Source organism: Callionymus lyra, chromosome 6, assembly GCF_982586985.1.
Source record: "Callionymus lyra chromosome 6, fCalLyr1.hap1.1, whole genome shotgun sequence".
NCBI classification, from domain to species: Eukaryota; Metazoa; Chordata; class Actinopteri; order Syngnathiformes; family Callionymidae; genus Callionymus; species Callionymus lyra.
The window spans coordinates 31307047-31324407 of record NC_141823.1 but is presented as its reverse complement, the minus strand read 5'-3'; the positions used below and the strand labels follow the sequence as shown (position 1 = coordinate 31324407).

Sequence of the window (17361 nt, the reverse complement as noted above, 5' to 3'; positions counted from 1 at the left end):
GACTTGTTCTAGTAACAATTCTATTACTCTGAACTTGTCTCAGTTGTTCTGCTGCTATTTACTCTTTGAAAGACGACAGTTTCAATGGGTTCATTAATATAAAGTCATTCTCCTTCTAAATGGTGTTTTTATAGATGAAGTATCTTAATCAATATCTCTTTCTTTTCAACTCCTTGTCCTGATGCTGCAGGATCGTGTTGGTGAGAAGAGAGCGAATGATTCAGCGGCACATGGACAAGATCAGGGCGTGTCCACGCCTCTACGAGGTGGACCCCGAAGCCCTGGGCTGGACACGCTCGGCTGCACTCAACACGGTGTTGTCTGAGGAGGAGAGGGAGGCGGAGATGGACGTAGGTTCACTCCTGATTAATCAAGACGCGTTGTTTGTTTACACCCACTTAGTGTTTGCATGATTAGCTGGCGAGTTCACGTTGAGGGCATTAAGAGGCAGAGCGGATGTAATGTTGCTCTGCGTCCCCAAATACTTGATAATATTGAATTGGCCGTGAAATGCAATCTTTGGACAGTTACTTAACGGAAATTAAAGGCAAACATCCAATCAGTATCCTGCAGTGATTCATTTGTCACAATGTTAATTCTCCATCCCTTGTTTTCCCATTACCCATCACTGCCAGACGTGCACGCAGTGTTCCCGGGGATAATGCGTCTTGTCTGTTCAATTACCAGGCGGAGCGTCTGAAGGAGCAGGCCAGTTGCTGGGAGAAAGAGGAGAGAGAGAGCTACATGATGACTCACTGTAGCCGGCAGCCTCTCACCAAAGTCCACTGCAAGGTTCCTTTCAGAACCTACGAGCGCCGCCCCGCGCCGCCCTGGTCCAGACGCATCCAGCGGAGACAGGAGTCCAGTGATGATGATGATGATGATGATGATGACGACGATGATGAGGAAGAGGAGGACGACGACGACGACGATGACGAGGAATTCTTGGATGGCTCAGCTCCCACTCTGACGAAAGCCCACGCGGCACTTGCAGCCAAGAGAAAGGTGCCTTTTATTGCCGGGGATCCACAAGTCTGTTGGTCCCTGTGTAGTTATCATATTGATTATCTGGAGTTTTCCTCTCGTGGATGTACATCAGTAGATACTTCCCCTCATTAAAGGCCGTGTAACGGCGCGAGGTGGTAAATATTCATGCTCTCGCTGAAAGGTTGCTCCCTCAGGCTCCATGTGAGCCTGCAGATAATAGATTGTTGTTCTCAGTGCTGATGTGGCCACTGCGCAGGTTAAACCTTGTACTATTGTCAGCGGTCGTACTTAATTTAATGCCCTCTAGTGTCCTGCTCACGTCCGCAGTGTCTAGATGGCACTGCCCCCTTGTGCCGGAGAGAGTATTACAGGCAGCTGCAGTGTGTCAGGGAGACACATTCAATAATAACAGAGCAGTGAATCAACCCAGCAGTGGCTTTTACAGTTTATTAAATGCAGTATTTGCTGTATTGATTTCACATTCTTCTTGTGAAGGATTTGGGAACAGTGGCAGTTGAATGAGGCAGCAGTTGAGGCAACAAACAGGAGAATGTTAATGATAGACTGTGGTCTGTCTCCCTCTGACCGTCTAATTTGTGGTTTTCCACTCCAGGATGCATAGCTCTAAGGGTTCAGTTGGGAATACAGTGCGCTATTTAATCCTGGTTTTCCACCGCAACGCTCATCTGAGCGCCTGAATAATTCTGCATTGACATACCAGCTTTCTATCGCCTGCTTGACAAATTCTCACAGATTAAGAAATGCCTGAAAACAATTTCAGTAAAGCTGATTTTGATACATTCCCATTTGTTGACACTTCTACGTGAGAACTAGTCTGGCACGAATGTTTGAATGTTTGCCTTTCCGTTTGCCTTTCCGATTATTCCATTAATGGGGGTCAGTGAGTGCTTGAACCTATCACAGCTATACAACATTGAGCTGTGACGGAGCGAAACCTGAGCTCAGCAGCATATGAAAGAACGTTGAGGATTCAAATATGATGCTTGTTGTAATTGCGTTTGAACCCATTTTTTTTTCCAACTGTGAATACATTTATTTTACTAAACAATAGAAGTACTTTAGGCTTATTTTCACGGCTTTATCTGTGTCCTGCTGTCATGTGTATGTGGTCATGTTGAAACTACATTTGAGGTTTCATCCCACTTTCCTCACTTAAATAATCTGTGTATTCCATCAATCATCTTTGTCCCTGAGCCTGCAGACAGAACAACACTATAATTGTGGGAGCAGTCCCTGAATTATTTTGCAAATAAGCCCCTTTTTATATCACAAGGATGATTAATGAAGTTATGAAATTCATTTTATCATCGTTAACGGCTATTCCTCTGAACACATCAAAGTTCCAATGATACTTTATCCCGTGAATAATCAGATTAGGGGCAGATTTTATGAAAATAATTTACTGCTCAACTGAGAACGACTATAATTTCATTATTTTTAAGTTGCTGGAGATGAAGTACACAAACATTATACTTGATTTTGACGACAAGCTATGTTGTGTGTTGATTTATGTGGACTGGGCTGTAAGGAGACGTGCTTATTTTAGTGTCATGTATGTCATTTAAGCAGAAAATAATAATAGTCTTTTATGCCTACAGAGTCGAGAGATCTAGACCATTACCTTTGGAGTAGTTCAACTGTTAGATAATTTTCCACTTGTTCTTATTTCTATCTATAAATGTATATTCTTTAAATGATGCCATTGAACATATTAAAAAAACTGACAGATATAAATAGAGTCCATAAGTTATAAATGTATAAACAAAAACCTATTGTAATTCTTGAAATGTGTTTTTTTTATTATTATTATTTCTTGTTACAGAGGAATGTTATGCTGAAGAAGAAAGGCCGAAAGAGGAAGAGGATAAACAGCAGCGTGACGACAGAAACCATCTCGGAAACCACCGAGGTTCTAAACGAGCCCTTCGACAACTCCGAGGACGAGCGTCCCATGCCTCTTCTCCAGCGCACCTGCAGGGTGGGCGAGGTGCATGAGGACGATGATGAAGATGAGGAGGAGGATGAAGAGGACAAGGCGCAGACGGCACCTGTTAAAAGGCGACGGGGTCGCCCACGGCTGGAGAAGAATGCACAGAAGTATCACCACCACTTCTGGAGTTCAGGTAATTACTGTGAAGGTTGTGGTTTTGGGATCATTCGATTGTTTTTCCACTTCTTTTACATCTTGAAGTGAAGACATTATTTATGACGATGACACAATCCTGAATGTCTTCTTTTGTCAAGAACTCAATGGCATCCAGACTATTCCCTAAATCCAGATGAAGCTACTTGAAATGTTTAACAGTAACATACATATTATGTATGCAGTTTATTTTGGTCTAAGTAATGTTTTAATGTGACTGAGAAGTTGTGGCCACTTTTTACAAATGTTCCAACTTTAAAGTATATTTATTTTTTATGTCTCTTGTCATTTATAGGCACTCAAGATTTCTCCAAGAGACCCAGCAGACCTCGGCCAATGAAACGAAAGAAAGGCTGGCCAAAAGGTGTGAAGCGAGGTCCTCCTAAGTGGAGGCTGAAGAACGAGCGAAAGATGGGATTCAAGCTTAACCTTTACACTCCCCCTGAGACGCCGCTGGAGGCTGAACACGTCCACCTTCATCACGACGGAGTGAAGACGGAACCCGACCATGACCATGTTATTGAAAAGGAGACCAGCAGAGCAGCGAGACACTCGGTTGTCCCAAAAGCATTGAGGAGGGTCTCCTCCGGGCCCCCGAGCCCAGCTGACTACCTCTCCCACAAGTCCAGCTCCTCTGAAGGATCGGCGTCGGCTTCACCCATTTGTTCACCTGTTGCCTCACCTGCTGGCTCTCCTGATGCGTCTCCTTTCACAACCCCTGTTGCAAGAACGCCGGGAGCCCAGGACAGGATTGAGCCGTTCGGGCCTCCTGAGGATGAACAGCAGGAAAGCGATCATGAGCAGGAGTCTTGCTGCAGAGAGCTGAAGAACAGCACAGGGGGCGAGGAGGTGCTTGGTGGTGGCGGCGATGAAGATGAGGACGAGCAGAGAGAAAAGGCTGAAGCTCAAGATGAGAAACAAGACGGTGAGAAAGCTGGCGATTCTGAGAGCAAAGTCGACTCTGAGAAGAGTTCAGGAGACACTCTGGGGGACTCAACTCCTTTGTCGGAGCCGACAGAAGACCCGTCTAAACCGAGCCAGTGTGCATCTCCAGTGGACAACGAAGAGTCGGCTTTTGTGGTGGAGACTGAACATGCGGGAGCGACGGAGGAAAAGACAGAAAGGTTGCAGCCCGCCACAGAAACCCCCGTCACAGCAGGCCATGATGAAATTGTGTCAGAGTCTGAAAAGAGGAATCTACCTCCTCTTCTGATTGAACACGTACCCCCGCCGCCGGAAGAGAAGGTGTCTGTCAGTCCTGCTGCGAGGGAAGATCCCACGGTCTGTGTCGAGACAGATTCAGAAACTGTGCAGGCTGTTCAGTCTCTGACGCAGGAGAGCCGCCAAGAGCCTCTTTTCCAAGACTGTGCTGAGAGTCAGGAAGCCTGTCGGACACTCCAGACCTACACGCGTGTCCCCCAGAGCCCCCATGTCACTCCGCTGGACGACTGTCCCCCATCGGATCACAGTAGTCCCTTATCATCTGCTCAGTCCCATCCAAGCCAGTCGGTCCGCTCCGTGAGCAGTCCAGCCGTGTCCATCCTGGAGAGCAACTACACCCAAATCAGCCCGGACCAGAGTGCCATCTCAATTCCATCCCTGCACAACATGGAGACCAGTCCCATGATGGACGTGCCCTCTGTCTCGGACCACTCGCAGCAGGTGGTGGACAGCGGCTTCAGCGACCTGGGCAGCATCGAGAGCACCACGGAGAACTATGAGAACCCGAGCAGCTACGACTCCAGCATCTGCGGGGCGGGCCCCTCCCAGAACAGCTGCTCCTACGGTGGCATCCCTCCGAGCGGCCTGACCCAGAGCAGCTGCGCCGTGAGCCAGCAAATGGTCAACCCCGGGAGCTGCGGCATGATTCAGCAGAACAGCCTGAGCTCACCCCAGCACTGCAACGTCAAGTCTCCGCAGGGCTGCATCGTGGTGGAGAGACCCCCCAGCAACAGCCAGCACACGCAGCGCAGCCAACACGCTTCTCACAGCAGGCACGCCACACACAATCAACACAGCCAACACAATCAACACAGCCAACACAATCAGCTCAGCCAACACGCTCAACACAATCCCCACAACCAGCACAGCCACAACCCCGCCCACCACCTGCAGCACAATCAGCTGAGCCAGCACAATCAGCACGTTCAGCAGAACGTTCACAATCAACACGGCCAACAGGACCCCATGAGTCAGTGCACCATCCCCCCCAACTTCACCGCCACCATGCAGCTGGCCGACATCCCCGAATCCGGCGGCGCCAACTTCAGCCTGTACGAGCGGCTCAACCACCAGGGGGAGTACAGCGGCGGGCACTACGCCCAGACGTCAGGCCTGAGCCTGGCCAAGCTGCAGCAGTTCACCAACACCTTCATCGAGCACCCGCGCTCGCTGCCCTTCAACCACTCGGCCTCCCACCCCATCACCTCATATGCAAACAGCCCATCGCTCTCCTCGCAGCACTCCAGTCTCGTGTCCCTCTCCCAGACCCCTCATCGAGTCCCCAACCCTCAGGTGCAGGCCACCATGACCCCCCCTCCCAACCTCAACTCCCCTCCCGCCATGATGTTGCAGCGCAACATGGGCATCCCACCGTCTCAAAGAATCCAGACTCAGCTCAGCTCCAAGGGTCACATGTCGTCGCGCTCCAAGTCCGCCCCGCTGTCGCACCACCAGCAGCAGATGTACGCGCGGCCGGCGCAGACCATGGCCATGCAGGCGCCGTCCCGGACGTTGGCCGCCATGCCGCGCATGAACATGAGCGTGAACATCATGCCGGCGCCCGCCTACAACTCCATGAACATGCCCTCGCTCAACGCCATGAACGGCTACAGCATGAGCCAGCCCATGATGAACAGCAGCTACCACGGCAACCACGCCTACATGAACCAGTCGACCCAGTACTCTATGCAGATGGGCATGATGGGAACACAGCCATATCCCCAGCAGCCCATGCAGGCGCCACATGGCAACATGGTGTACCCTCCAGCTGGTCACCATGGTTACATGAACACAAGCATGTCCAAGCAATCCCTGAAAGGGCCTTTCATCAGGCGGTAACGGTCCTCGTGTCCTCAGCCGCCGGGCCGGGCCTCGTTTTCGTTTCCGTGTCTTTTATTGACTTAAAAAACCAGCAGCAGCACTTGGAAAGAATGCAAAAATCTTCTCGCTCGACTGAACTTTGGAAGTATTTTTGTTCCTCCAGATGGGAAGCCTTACATCGTTACGATGAGAATCTATTTAATGAGTGTTGGTGTCTCTGATGTGTCTTTGCAGCAGGTCCGGGCGTAGAGAAGTTGGTCAGTGATCTTGCCGTCGTGTAGCAGCCTCAAACCAAGCCATTCTACGTGCCTGCTACAAATGGCTGTTGGAACCTGTTCAGTGTCTCTGTCAAACAGTGCTGACGATGAGTTTGTACTATACTCATGCCTTTGTATATTTAAATTATTGTACTTATTTTGTAAAGTGACAACTAGCATGCTTCAGTCTCTGTTAGTGACAGTGCATTGAGTAGTACTGTACAAGTGTTGTGCTTACTAGCAAGCCATTTGAAAGCTGTCTGGCCTTTACTAGGTTTCCCTCCACGGGGAGAAAGATGAAACTATATTTTGTTAATTTTAATAATGTAAAAAAAAACAATGTAACTGAGTCCTGTTTCCTGTTCTGTTTGAGAGGTTTTATTGCTATGTATGTATAAATCTGAAGTCTTTTTGTATCGGATCTCCTCGAGGCAGCTTTCTGTTGAATAAATCAGACAGATTTCTGTCGAAAAAGCATATCTCAGTGTTTGTACCCTGACAACATTTCAAATGTGTCCGGAAGTGGGGCAGAATTTCAAAGAAGTAAATAATTATATTGACGAATAACTATAAATTTTAGTCCAAAGTTATTTTACATAATGCCTTTAAAAAAGCTACGTTTTCATTCCATCTGTAGGTTTGTTTTCTATCTTTATAAAATGTCGGATTTATATTTTACCGAAGTCTAGAGAATAGAGCCTGTGAATAGACCAAACTAAGCTATTGAACCGCATGTAATTCGCTACTTGTACCCGTGTTTGTTTCTATTGCTCTTTTGTAGCCTTTGTACCTGTACAGTCGCAGTCAGAATGGCTTAGTGGGCTCCGAGGTCTGGGGCAGGGTGGGGAGGGGGTCCCTGGCTATGTGCACAAACTCAGACAGATTGACATCCTTGTATTTATGACTTTTCTGCTTTTTGTCAGTCACTTCAAATGTTGTACATTTTAGCAGAAGAATAAATTATGATTGACCATGTTCATGTTTGATCTTCTTTAATTGAGAATCAAGCCGAACCAAATGAACCAAGTTTATCATCATATGTTTGTTCCGTGAGTCGCAGCCAACCTTCTTTTTCATGACTGTATAAATTCATTAACGCTTAATTTAACTGTGGAGATAATATCTCGGGGTGAAAACAGTCGTAATCAAGAGTGTTTAAGCATTTTTAAGTCCGTACGATCTAGAAGTTGATGATAAATTTAAATTTTTCTTCATATATTCTACAAACAAAAAAAGCGACAAAACCCATGTAATAAACATTACAAGGAAAGTCTAAAATAAACTGGCAGAATAAATTGACACCGTTTTGAATCAGTAAGTAACTTGTAAAATGTGTATTAAATATATTACATTCAAATCAAATGCATTTACAATATTCACACAGTAATGTGTTTAGAATACATCTTGGTACTTCCTCAAATGTGTGACATTTTGTGACCTTTTTACACAGTGATCTGTCATGTGATTCAAGTTCATGCAAAGTTCGGAAACTTTGCTTTAGACCTTAATTTATGGTTCGTACATTTTAACATTTAATGTTGACCACCTACAGAGGCCACAATAGCCAGATGTTCAGTATCAAAAACTTCAGCAGGCATTGGTCATAATGTTCTGCCTCATTTGTGTCGAACAGCCTGCAAACTAATTATGTTATTAAACCAGTGCATAAATATATAAGGTAAGGTAAAACTTTATTGATCCCTCAGGAGGTCTCCTTGAGACATCGGTCAGGTTACACAATCATGTGGTTTTAAAGGTTGCTTGAAGCGGTTTCTAAACCTTCATCTCTTGACCTCAGGCTCCTCTCTGGAGATCCTGGTACTCTGCAGGTCCATGTCCAGCTTTCTCAGCTGCTTCAGGAAGCCCCAGTTCGGGATGATCCTCCTGCGGGACTTGACCTGTTCGAGGGCCTCCACTAAAGTCTTGTTCTCACAGATCATGAGGAAGGCGAGGAAGAGGGTGGCCGAGCGACTCCGCCCCATCACGCAGTGGACCAGCAGTTTGTCTGCAGGTACAGAGTTGTATTCATCGTGTCAAAACAAATAATTGTCTAGTTATGTTCAAATATTTATTTGTTTTTTGTATGCAGAGTTTACTCCAACTCTCCAAATTTCAAATGAGTTTATTTAAAAGGAGACAGTGTAACTTCATAAAACACTTGATTACATGTGGTTAAAAAAGCCAGAATTAGCCAAAATGCTAGTTTTCATCTGTAGTCCCCTGGTCATGGTGCAATAGGCAAGGAAATGTAATTTAAAAAAAACATAATACACATACAATATACTACAAAACCCATATTCAAACACTTACTATACAATTAAATAAGACAAAAAACAATCTTATCTTCTAGTGTTGGCAGCTGTAGTTGCTGAGAAGGCAACTTTTTAATATTTTTTTGTTAAGGCCTTGTACGTTGTGAACAGTTTAGCCTCCTCAGGTACAGAGTTCCACACACTTGCACTTCTTACTGACCAGGCCGACTTACTGAAGGTGCTCCTGTGCAGAGGAACATAACAGTCACCTCTGACAGAGCCTCGAGTGACACGATCAAGGTTGTTTCTTTGGCTGATGAACTCTACCAGAGGATCTGGAGCCAATTCATGCCAATGTTAAGTCTGCAAATGTATGAATACTGTCCCAGTTTAAAATACTGTGTTTTCTTAAGATTGCACAGTTATAATAGGTTTTTTTTCCATAACTTTAATTGCTTGTTTTTACAGGATTCACAATGTTTTTTTTGAAACTCTGACCTTCCTGGGACCAGCTTGTTAGGTAATAGTTGAAGTCACTAAAAAACATCAAATGCAAGTACATTTTTGCGGCTTCTGTAGATATTTCATTTCGAATTGAATGAACATTTTATAGATTTACCTTCTTTCTTTTCTTTTTTTTTTTTTTACAATTTTCCAATATGGTCTTTAAAGGAAAGCTCTGAATCTATAATTATACCAAGATATTTATATTGGCTGACAATATGTTGTTTTTTTCTCTATGAACATGTATGTCTGGGTCAGGTGATACTAGTGTCTTTGGTGTGATCATGAGTGAACAAAGAAAACAGTGTCATCTGCATACATTAAGCATTGAGCTCAAATCTAGGTCATCTGTACATTTAATGTTCCTTTTGTCGTGTTCCCAATATTTTCATCGCATTAACCAAAATGAAAACATCATGTTACTTCTATTAATATTTGTATTGTTTAAGAACAATTTAAAAGTTGTAAAACCTTCAACAAAAATCATACTCGTCATTTTCCACCGTTTATTGGATTATAAGAATATCAGGTGCTCAGGGTAAGAGACAGAGGCTCACACAGACAAACGACTATGGACAGTTGAGAGATCTGTTGCAGTAATAAGGACTTTATTAAATAAATATGCTGACTCTGAAGTACATTTTAAAGTTTATATTTTATTCAGTTATGATTTGGTTCAAATGGTTAAACACAGAAAAGATCCATTACACAGGGGTTTGACTCTTTCATCAGAGAAAGAGCTTTTTAGTCATTGATTTTTTATTTCTGTGTATTTTTAAATGCTAGTCAGGTTTACACAACACTGAGAGGTATATTTAAAAATATGAAAACTATGTTTACTACCCTATGTTTCTAACTTTTTAACCTGTGTGTTTGTAGTATCCCTTGATATAAACCCTTGTGCTATCTCTGGGTCAAGGTGACCTCCACCACTGCAGGGAGAAAGCCAGGGGGGTCGTTCAACTTGACCCACAGACATCAGAAGGGATACCACAAACACATTCGTTTTCAGGCGTCTGGGTCACCTTGACCCTGAGATAACACAAGGGTTTATAATATTTCGATTTCTGGCTCAATTTCTCATTTCTCACAGAATAATCCTGCCCTGTCTTGCCCTCAATGATACTTATTTTATATAGATGTGTTTCATACGTTTAAAGTAGGGTTCTTGTGGAAAAGAGCAATTGTTTGGAGGCGAGGAAGGAGCGCTGAACAGAACTAGTGTCATCACTTACTCTGAGGGTTTCTTAGTGTGTCTTCTATGAAGCGAGCAGCCGAGTGAAAGTACTGACTGAGGTCGAACGTCGCGACGTCTTCTGCCACCACACCATAATACACCACATCCATGTCGCCATAGTAACCAGCCCCCGTGTCCACGCTGTTCCACGTCCCCTCCGCCGCGTTCAGGATGTGCGTGACACCGAGTCTCTTCAGATTGTGTTTGTCTTTGGCAGTCTGCCTGTGTGTAACCAGTGGAAATAGTGTGTTCATGACTTTGTTTGTTGGGAGTCGGGGTTCGTCACTCACTCGTCTCCGATGTAAACATTGGGCCACACTTCGTTGACATGAGTGTACACCACGCTCCCACGGTTGAGGATCTTGTCCAGCTCGTAGCTGCCGGGTGTCACGTACTCGTCTGCGACGCTGGATTGTTCTCTGCAGTAGATCTTATCGCTTGATGCCATTCTCTCGCATGTTTCGTCACTTTGGAGGAAGAAACAGTCAATGAATTTGAAAGTGTTTCAACTACACAACCGTCAGTCAGGTCAGTCAACGTTGGCTCTGTTGTTTACGATATGTTTGTGATACTGTAGTAACAAGGATATATTTGTAGTATTGTTGAGTACTTGACTCTGGTGGCGCATAAATTACAGACCACATGACTCTTGACGAAGTTAAAACTGCTTTCATTTGTTTTACGACCAATATATGTCAAAACATCTTCTTTAAAAGCTGCTGGAGTCCACTGTATCCTCTCATCCTCAGTCATCGCTAAGATCTAGTGGCCGGAAGTTCAATTGCATCACAAAAATGCATTGAATATTTGCATGTTAATCGTAAATAAAAAATGGGAAAAAAAAGTTTTATTTTGTATACACTTTAATGAAATGTCAACCATAAAATAACTTTAATTAAAATGAAATATGAGTTGAAAAAACAAAAAAAAATTGAATAAGTATCGTGAAAAAAACATCCCGATCGGTCTATCAACCACTATAACGGATGTAAATAACTGATGAAACACATGCATTGGACATGTGATGCAGGTTGCTAGGTAACGTGTGTCACTTAAACAAGACCGAGGTTGGTGTGTAACACATGCAGGTCTAGATGATGGTCAGTTCACAGAACAATAGACATTCATCCGCATATGTAACAGTTTGAGCTTCTGCAGTCTTCAGAACATTTCCGATTTCAAGCATCACGACTCACCCACAATCCCTTCATTCTCATGCCGGATACTTTTATGTCCTCCCGTCTGCTTGTTGTGAAGTCGTGCCTGAAGGCAAGAACACTTTGCGGGTTTAATTCTTCCAGGCTCGAGTCAGGGCACAGATTGTATAACCGCTGTGTGACGGGCATCAAATGAGGAGGATATTTTTAGGTCTGTGATGTGGCGGCCCCTTAACCTTAGCTGCCACACTGGAGGCCTTTGGCAGGGGGGGGGGGGGCAGCCAGTCCCTGCCATCTACTTCTAAACACACAACTTTAATCCTCGCTGCTGGCAGGAAGCTGCTTATTCAAAGTTTGCACTCCGCCAGAGGATACCGACGTCGACTGGAGTGAACTCTGAGCCGTTGCTCCTTTAAATTCTGTCACTTTCTTTTAGCCTTCGCTCTCACAACATCCGGCGACCATGTTCCGAGGAAGGCTGGATCCGTCAGAGTTCGACAGATGAGGTCTTTCATGAGGCGACACGTGTGTTTGATTTCTCTTCATACGGTCCATTCAGGGCTGTGAATGAACGACCCTCGAGTGTGACGACGAGTGGGTTAGAGGAAGCTGCTGTTTCTTCCCCTTCATTCCTGCGTCTTCATCGTCATTCAAGCTGACAGAGAAATCGTTAAACTTGTGATATTCAATTCCCTTTTTTTTTTTATTTTGACAGCCCCCCCTTCGTTCTCTCTCCTGCCTCTCATGCAGCATCTCGTCTTAACATGGCATCTGTGTTTCATCTCTCCTCAAACTCTGGCCTGAATCTGTGTACACTCTCACAAGAGTCTTCAGACACGTCTTTTTCACACAGTTAGAGTTCAATAATGGAATAAATGGCTGCAGCGTTGTGTCTGTTCTAATGATATTAATTACTAATAATTTCAAGCAGGAGATACTTAGACACAATTTAGGGTTTTTGAAAATATTTTAATGTTTTTATTGCCAACAACTTTGGCAGACCTCATCTTCAGCGTTTGATAGCGGGTTAGAGATGTGTTTTATAGTCCACCTCTGATGGGGTCTTGACACTGGTGGAGGTAAGTTTGCATGCAACTTTTGCAACTAGAGTTATTCAACCAACACTAATATAAGGAAAACAGGTCCAGGCAGATCACAAAAGCAACAGAAGAAAAACTGCCTCTGAGGAAAAGGAGAGATTCTGAATCCAATGAGAGCTTGAACCATAAAGACTGGAGGTGTGCGGGGAGGAGGAGGAGGAAGGGTTGCGGAGGAAGAAACTGATCGCAGGCGACAGAGATTTAAACTTGACTGACAGTAATGATCGGTCGACGGAGGAGCTGTGACCGTGTGATTGGATGAAGAGATGTAGCTCCGCTCTGCGGTTCAAATAATGAAGACCGTGAATGGAGAGAAAGCCCCAACAGAGGGAAGGAAACACATAAGTTTTAATTTGACTTCAACTGATTCAACGGTTCGATAGTTGTCTGTTCCCGTTTATTATTTTTGTTGTGTTTCTTAACGTGTTTGTGGCAGTAAAATTAGATGTAAATGTACTCTTCAGAAGAAGAACACATAACTAATGACAGGTAAATAAACAGTGTTTCTGTGATGTTAGAAGATGTTTAAGAACACTTATTTTTCTTTAAGATGCTGAAACTATCAACTCTGAATTATAAATGTTGTTTTATTAAAACGGTTTGTATTGTCAGATTAATATGAATATATGAAATATACATCTGGTAGATTTATAGGTTAGATTTTTGAGTGAATCCATTTTCTGTTTTTGTTAATCCAAGCATACTTTTCAAAGCCAGTATTTTTCAAAAATAGTATGGACAATAATAGTTGTAATAAATGACGTGACTCCTCCCCTTACTTCTCAACTCAGCAACCAGGACCGACATCTGGCAGGTCACTCAGGCATCGACCCAAACATCTGACACCGTCTTCACCCAACAGTGCAGGCCAAATAGTGTTGTCCAAAAACTTCATGTGGGCTCTAGTTTTGCTCAAGTCTTCTTCCTCTGCAGGGTCAAGTCCAGTTCCTGGAGTTGTTCTAGAAATCCAGTGTTGGGTAGAATATTTCTATGTCTGCGAACTGTGTGAACGGCTTCCAGCAGAGAGAGCTTTTCTTTGATCATGAGGAAGGCGAGAACGAGTGTCGCTGAGCGGCTGATCCCCCGAGCACAGTGGACAAGAACTGTACCTGCAGATGAGAAAAAAAAATCCTGTTGTCCACTTATTTTTCAAATGGATTGTAATCCTGGTTTAAAATGTCTTATTGTTGAATAATGGTTTACTTTGTTAAACATTTCCATTCTTTCTTTACATTTTTTTTTTTAAGGTTTAAGAGAGAAGTTGTTTAAAATTTCAGATTTACATTGACACATTTTTCTGCAAATCCGAGCTAAAAGCTGGATAAAAACTTTAGTTTTTGTAAGAAACTTTGTTATGACTTTAAAGTAATGTTCTTTTTTATAATGCACCAGTATTACATTGAAAAACACCCGAAGCCTCAGGTTGGAATTGGTCAGTGTCAGTTTGTGTTCATTCTGCCGCTTCTTGTCATAACCTTCAGATTTTTTATGTGTTTTTGCAAACAGGATAGAACAGAATGGTTGATGCTAACAAAGCAGATCTTAACAAAAAAAAAAATCTTCAAGGCAAATGACATAATTTCTTAAATTATTGTTTGGGTCACTCACCGTTGTTCTGAAGCGCATTGTGGATAAATCCTGCAGTATCGGTGAAGAAAGGTCTCAAGTCAAAGTCTTTACAGTCTGCTGCCTCGACTCCGTGGTACTGTACGTCCATGTCCTGGTAGAATTGTGGCCCCGTGTCGATGTGCTGGGGTCCATCTGCGGCATTCACCACATGGGTGATGCCCAGATCCACTAACAGTGTTTTGTTTTGAGCTGTCGCCCTGAAACATATAAAGAGTTGTGCAGTTGTAAGGACTTGAAATTATTTTCTTCACATGGATGAACTTTATTAATTCATCAGTGAGGAATCTATACAATGTCTTTAGTTGATATATGTCCTTATATCTCCTTTCAATCACCCTTTTGCTAAATAGTAGGGTGTGTTACTTAACTAGGGTGATTATTCCCTTTTTTTTGAGACGTACATATTTCTTACTGAATTATTTAAAAAAAAAATCTTTCCAAAATGTTAATATAAAACAGTACTTTTTACAGTTATCCAAATAATGCTTTTATCAGTTTATCAGTTTATCAGTTTATCAATTGCTCTTGTAGTCCGAATAAAAAAACATATTTTAGTGGAAACTTGCACTATGTAAAGGGCTAAATTGCATTTTTATTTATATATGTAAGATTTAGTTTTTCGTGTTTAAAGTTGCCCCACTGTACCAAAACACACTCCTAGTTGGTGGAACCCTTCACTGACAGTGGGAATAAAAATAATTCTGATTCTGATTCAACTATATTTGGTAGAGTGGCGGCACAGTTCACTTGTTTGATCTCACTTCCATATCGCTGTGTCCCTGAGAAAGACCCTTCTGTGTCTTTGTATTTATTGTAATTTTTGACTGTTCATCGACCCATCTATCTCTATCTCGCGTTTCCAAGATGTACATGAGATCTCAACAGTCATTCTTGGACTCGTTCGCAGCAACAGATTCACATTCAAATTAGCATATTGCTGCTGGATCCGTAGTGAGACCAACACTTACGCGTCTCCAATGTAGAGGTTTGGCCATATCTTGTTGACGGCACCAGTGGGACGCCTGTTCTTCAGCAGAAGGCCAAGCAGCTCGCAGGTGGGAGGTGTTTGATACTCCGGTTCCTCCTCTCTGCTCATCTCTTATATCACTAGAGCGTCAACATTTATTGTCCCCTAACTGACAAAGAACATAAACAACATTAATATACATGAATTTCGAGTTTCTAAAAAGTTTGTCTCCTGTGTCAGCTCAAGACCCGCTGTGTGTGTCATCTGAGCAGGACAGTTTCTCAACAGGCCAAGCCCTGTTGGAATGAGACAGCTGAAGATGCCAGAGTGTGGGCAGAACTATTTTTTCCTCGGATGACAGAAACCAGGCTGGTTGTGTTATGACAAGTACAGCCGCATTTCTACTAAAAAAAAACGATTGTGTCAGCCTCTGTCGTTTAGGCGAAGATTTAGAATCAGAATCAGAAACTTTTGTTGCCAGTGCTGTAAACACAACACAGGATTGTTTTGAAGTGACATTAGAAAAAAGAATGACGTAATATAAACAAAAGAGATGAATAAAACACAATAAGTTAAGAATATGACACACAAAAACAGTATTAACAGACAAAATAAGCAATAGAAAAATAGAACCAAACACCAAGGCAGCCTTGAATTATATTTAACTGAATATAGTTACAGTTATTTAAAGTGTTCTATATTTAGCCAGTATCAGCAACCCTCCAATACCATTGAAGTTAACGGTGTTTACATACACAGCATTAAACTTATTTTAGCAGTTATGCTTCTAACTGGTTTTAATAAACAACATTGGTCTTTAAGGTCTTTGCTGGAAGCTCCAAAGTCCCGATTAAAATTTAGAGTTGACTGAGCCTTCTCATTCAGGGGACCTAAACTTTAGAACATCCTGCTTGAAGCGAGACAACATGTATCTTCACTTTAAAACAATTTAATCACACATTTGTGTTTTTTTTTTACACTGTTGTGTCTTACTGGCTTGTTGGCACAGGGGTTAACATTGGGAGAACTGTTTAGGTGACTGAAAGTGTAGCTGATATTAACATGTCACCATTAGGGAGTTTTGGGTTTTATCTGCATAGTTAAATGAGAATTAAATATAAATATAGTCCATGGTGGCAATAAAGTTAGAAGTGGCAGAACTTGTAGGAATGGGTAGGCTGAGGCGAAGGCCTTGCAGAATCAGAATTCTGGACTGGGATCCATTCACTGACAAAGTACAATAAACTTGAGGGCTAGGAAAGGCAGAACCTGGTTAAATACAATTTGTGTGCTGGGATTGAGGAGCAGAGTGCAGCCGGACGTTGGGACTGAGACGATTAGCATGGACTTGATGGGAGGAAGCCATTGAAAGGGAGCTCTTGTGGCCTGAGTTGTGGGGCGCAGAACATTAGTGCATCAAATTCCTCATCCAATCCGTCTATAATGTACTACCAAGACCAACGAACCTCTTCTTATGGAGAAAGGTGGACACTTGTTAATTTCCTGTGTGCCAAGGAAGAGGAACCCTGGAGCACATCTTCAGCAGCTGCCGTAAAGAGTTAGAAGGTATGGCATGACCAAGTGCTGAAGCTCATGGCTGAGTCCATCAACACTACCATCGATCAGAACAAGCAACGGCAACCTTGAAGGTGCACAATCTACACGCAAGTGAGGGAATATCTGTCACCCAACTGGCAGCTAAGGGTGGACCTTTCATCTAACTTTCATGGTCACAAGCCTTAGACCAGATAGGTCCTGCTCTCAGAGCCATCCAAGCTGGTCTTCTTGTCTGGCCTCGAGAACACAGATGAGGTGTCCGAATATTAAAGACCTGACACCCCCCATGACCCTTGGTGCTAACACTGGTGATGTGTCCAAGAATGTTGCCCCTTGAGATATACGTACGTAACAACCACGGTGTTGTTCTAGAGTTTCAATTGTATTTATGAAGGTTTTGATGGTTTCCTTATTAACTTTTATACGAATATGTGCTTCTGCTGTTAAGAACTACAGTAACGCTTAAATGGCAAAAACTCACCAAACACAATCACAAACCACAAAATAA

General features: G+C 43.3%; 3 protein-coding genes across 6 annotated transcripts in view; 1 reads left to right on the top strand and 2 right to left on the bottom strand.

Moving 5' to 3' along the window:
- The window catches only part of kat6b (K(lysine) acetyltransferase 6B), a 173238-nt gene extending 165817 nt beyond the window's left edge, over positions 1-7421 (top strand). For all 4 annotated transcript variants that reach the window (XM_087792747.1, XM_087792746.1, XM_087792745.1 and 1 more), the window contains exons 14-17: positions 191-350; positions 688-1005; positions 2831-3131; positions 3447-7421. In XM_087792747.1, the coding sequence (XP_087648873.1) occupies positions 191-350; positions 688-1005; positions 2831-3131; positions 3447-6211 (3544 nt within the window). In that variant the 3' untranslated portion in view covers positions 6212-7421. The remainder of the gene's footprint in view (positions 1-190; positions 351-687; positions 1006-2830; positions 3132-3446) is intronic.
- Positions 7422-8041: 620 nt separating this feature from the next.
- On the bottom strand, positions 8042-11825 carry LOC148078783 (dual specificity phosphatase 29-like). The gene is made up of 4 exons (XM_087792752.1): positions 11640-11825; positions 10734-10910; positions 10442-10665; positions 8042-8455 (listed from the first exon to the last, which is right to left on the bottom strand). Exons 2-4 carry the CDS (start codon positions 10889-10891, stop codon positions 8232-8234), a joined length of 606 nt encoding a protein of 201 aa, XP_087648878.1. The 5' UTR covers positions 10892-10910; positions 11640-11825; the 3' UTR covers positions 8042-8231.
- Positions 11826-13554: 1729 nt separating this feature from the next.
- LOC148078782 (dual specificity phosphatase 29-like) lies at positions 13555-15464 on the bottom strand. The gene is made up of 3 exons (XM_087793512.1): positions 15298-15464; positions 14309-14526; positions 13555-13809 (listed from the first exon to the last, which is right to left on the bottom strand). Exons 1-3 carry the CDS (start codon positions 15423-15425, stop codon positions 13613-13615), a joined length of 543 nt encoding a protein of 180 aa, XP_087649638.1. The 5' UTR covers positions 15426-15464; the 3' UTR covers positions 13555-13612.
- Positions 15465-17361: the final 1897 nt, after the last annotated feature.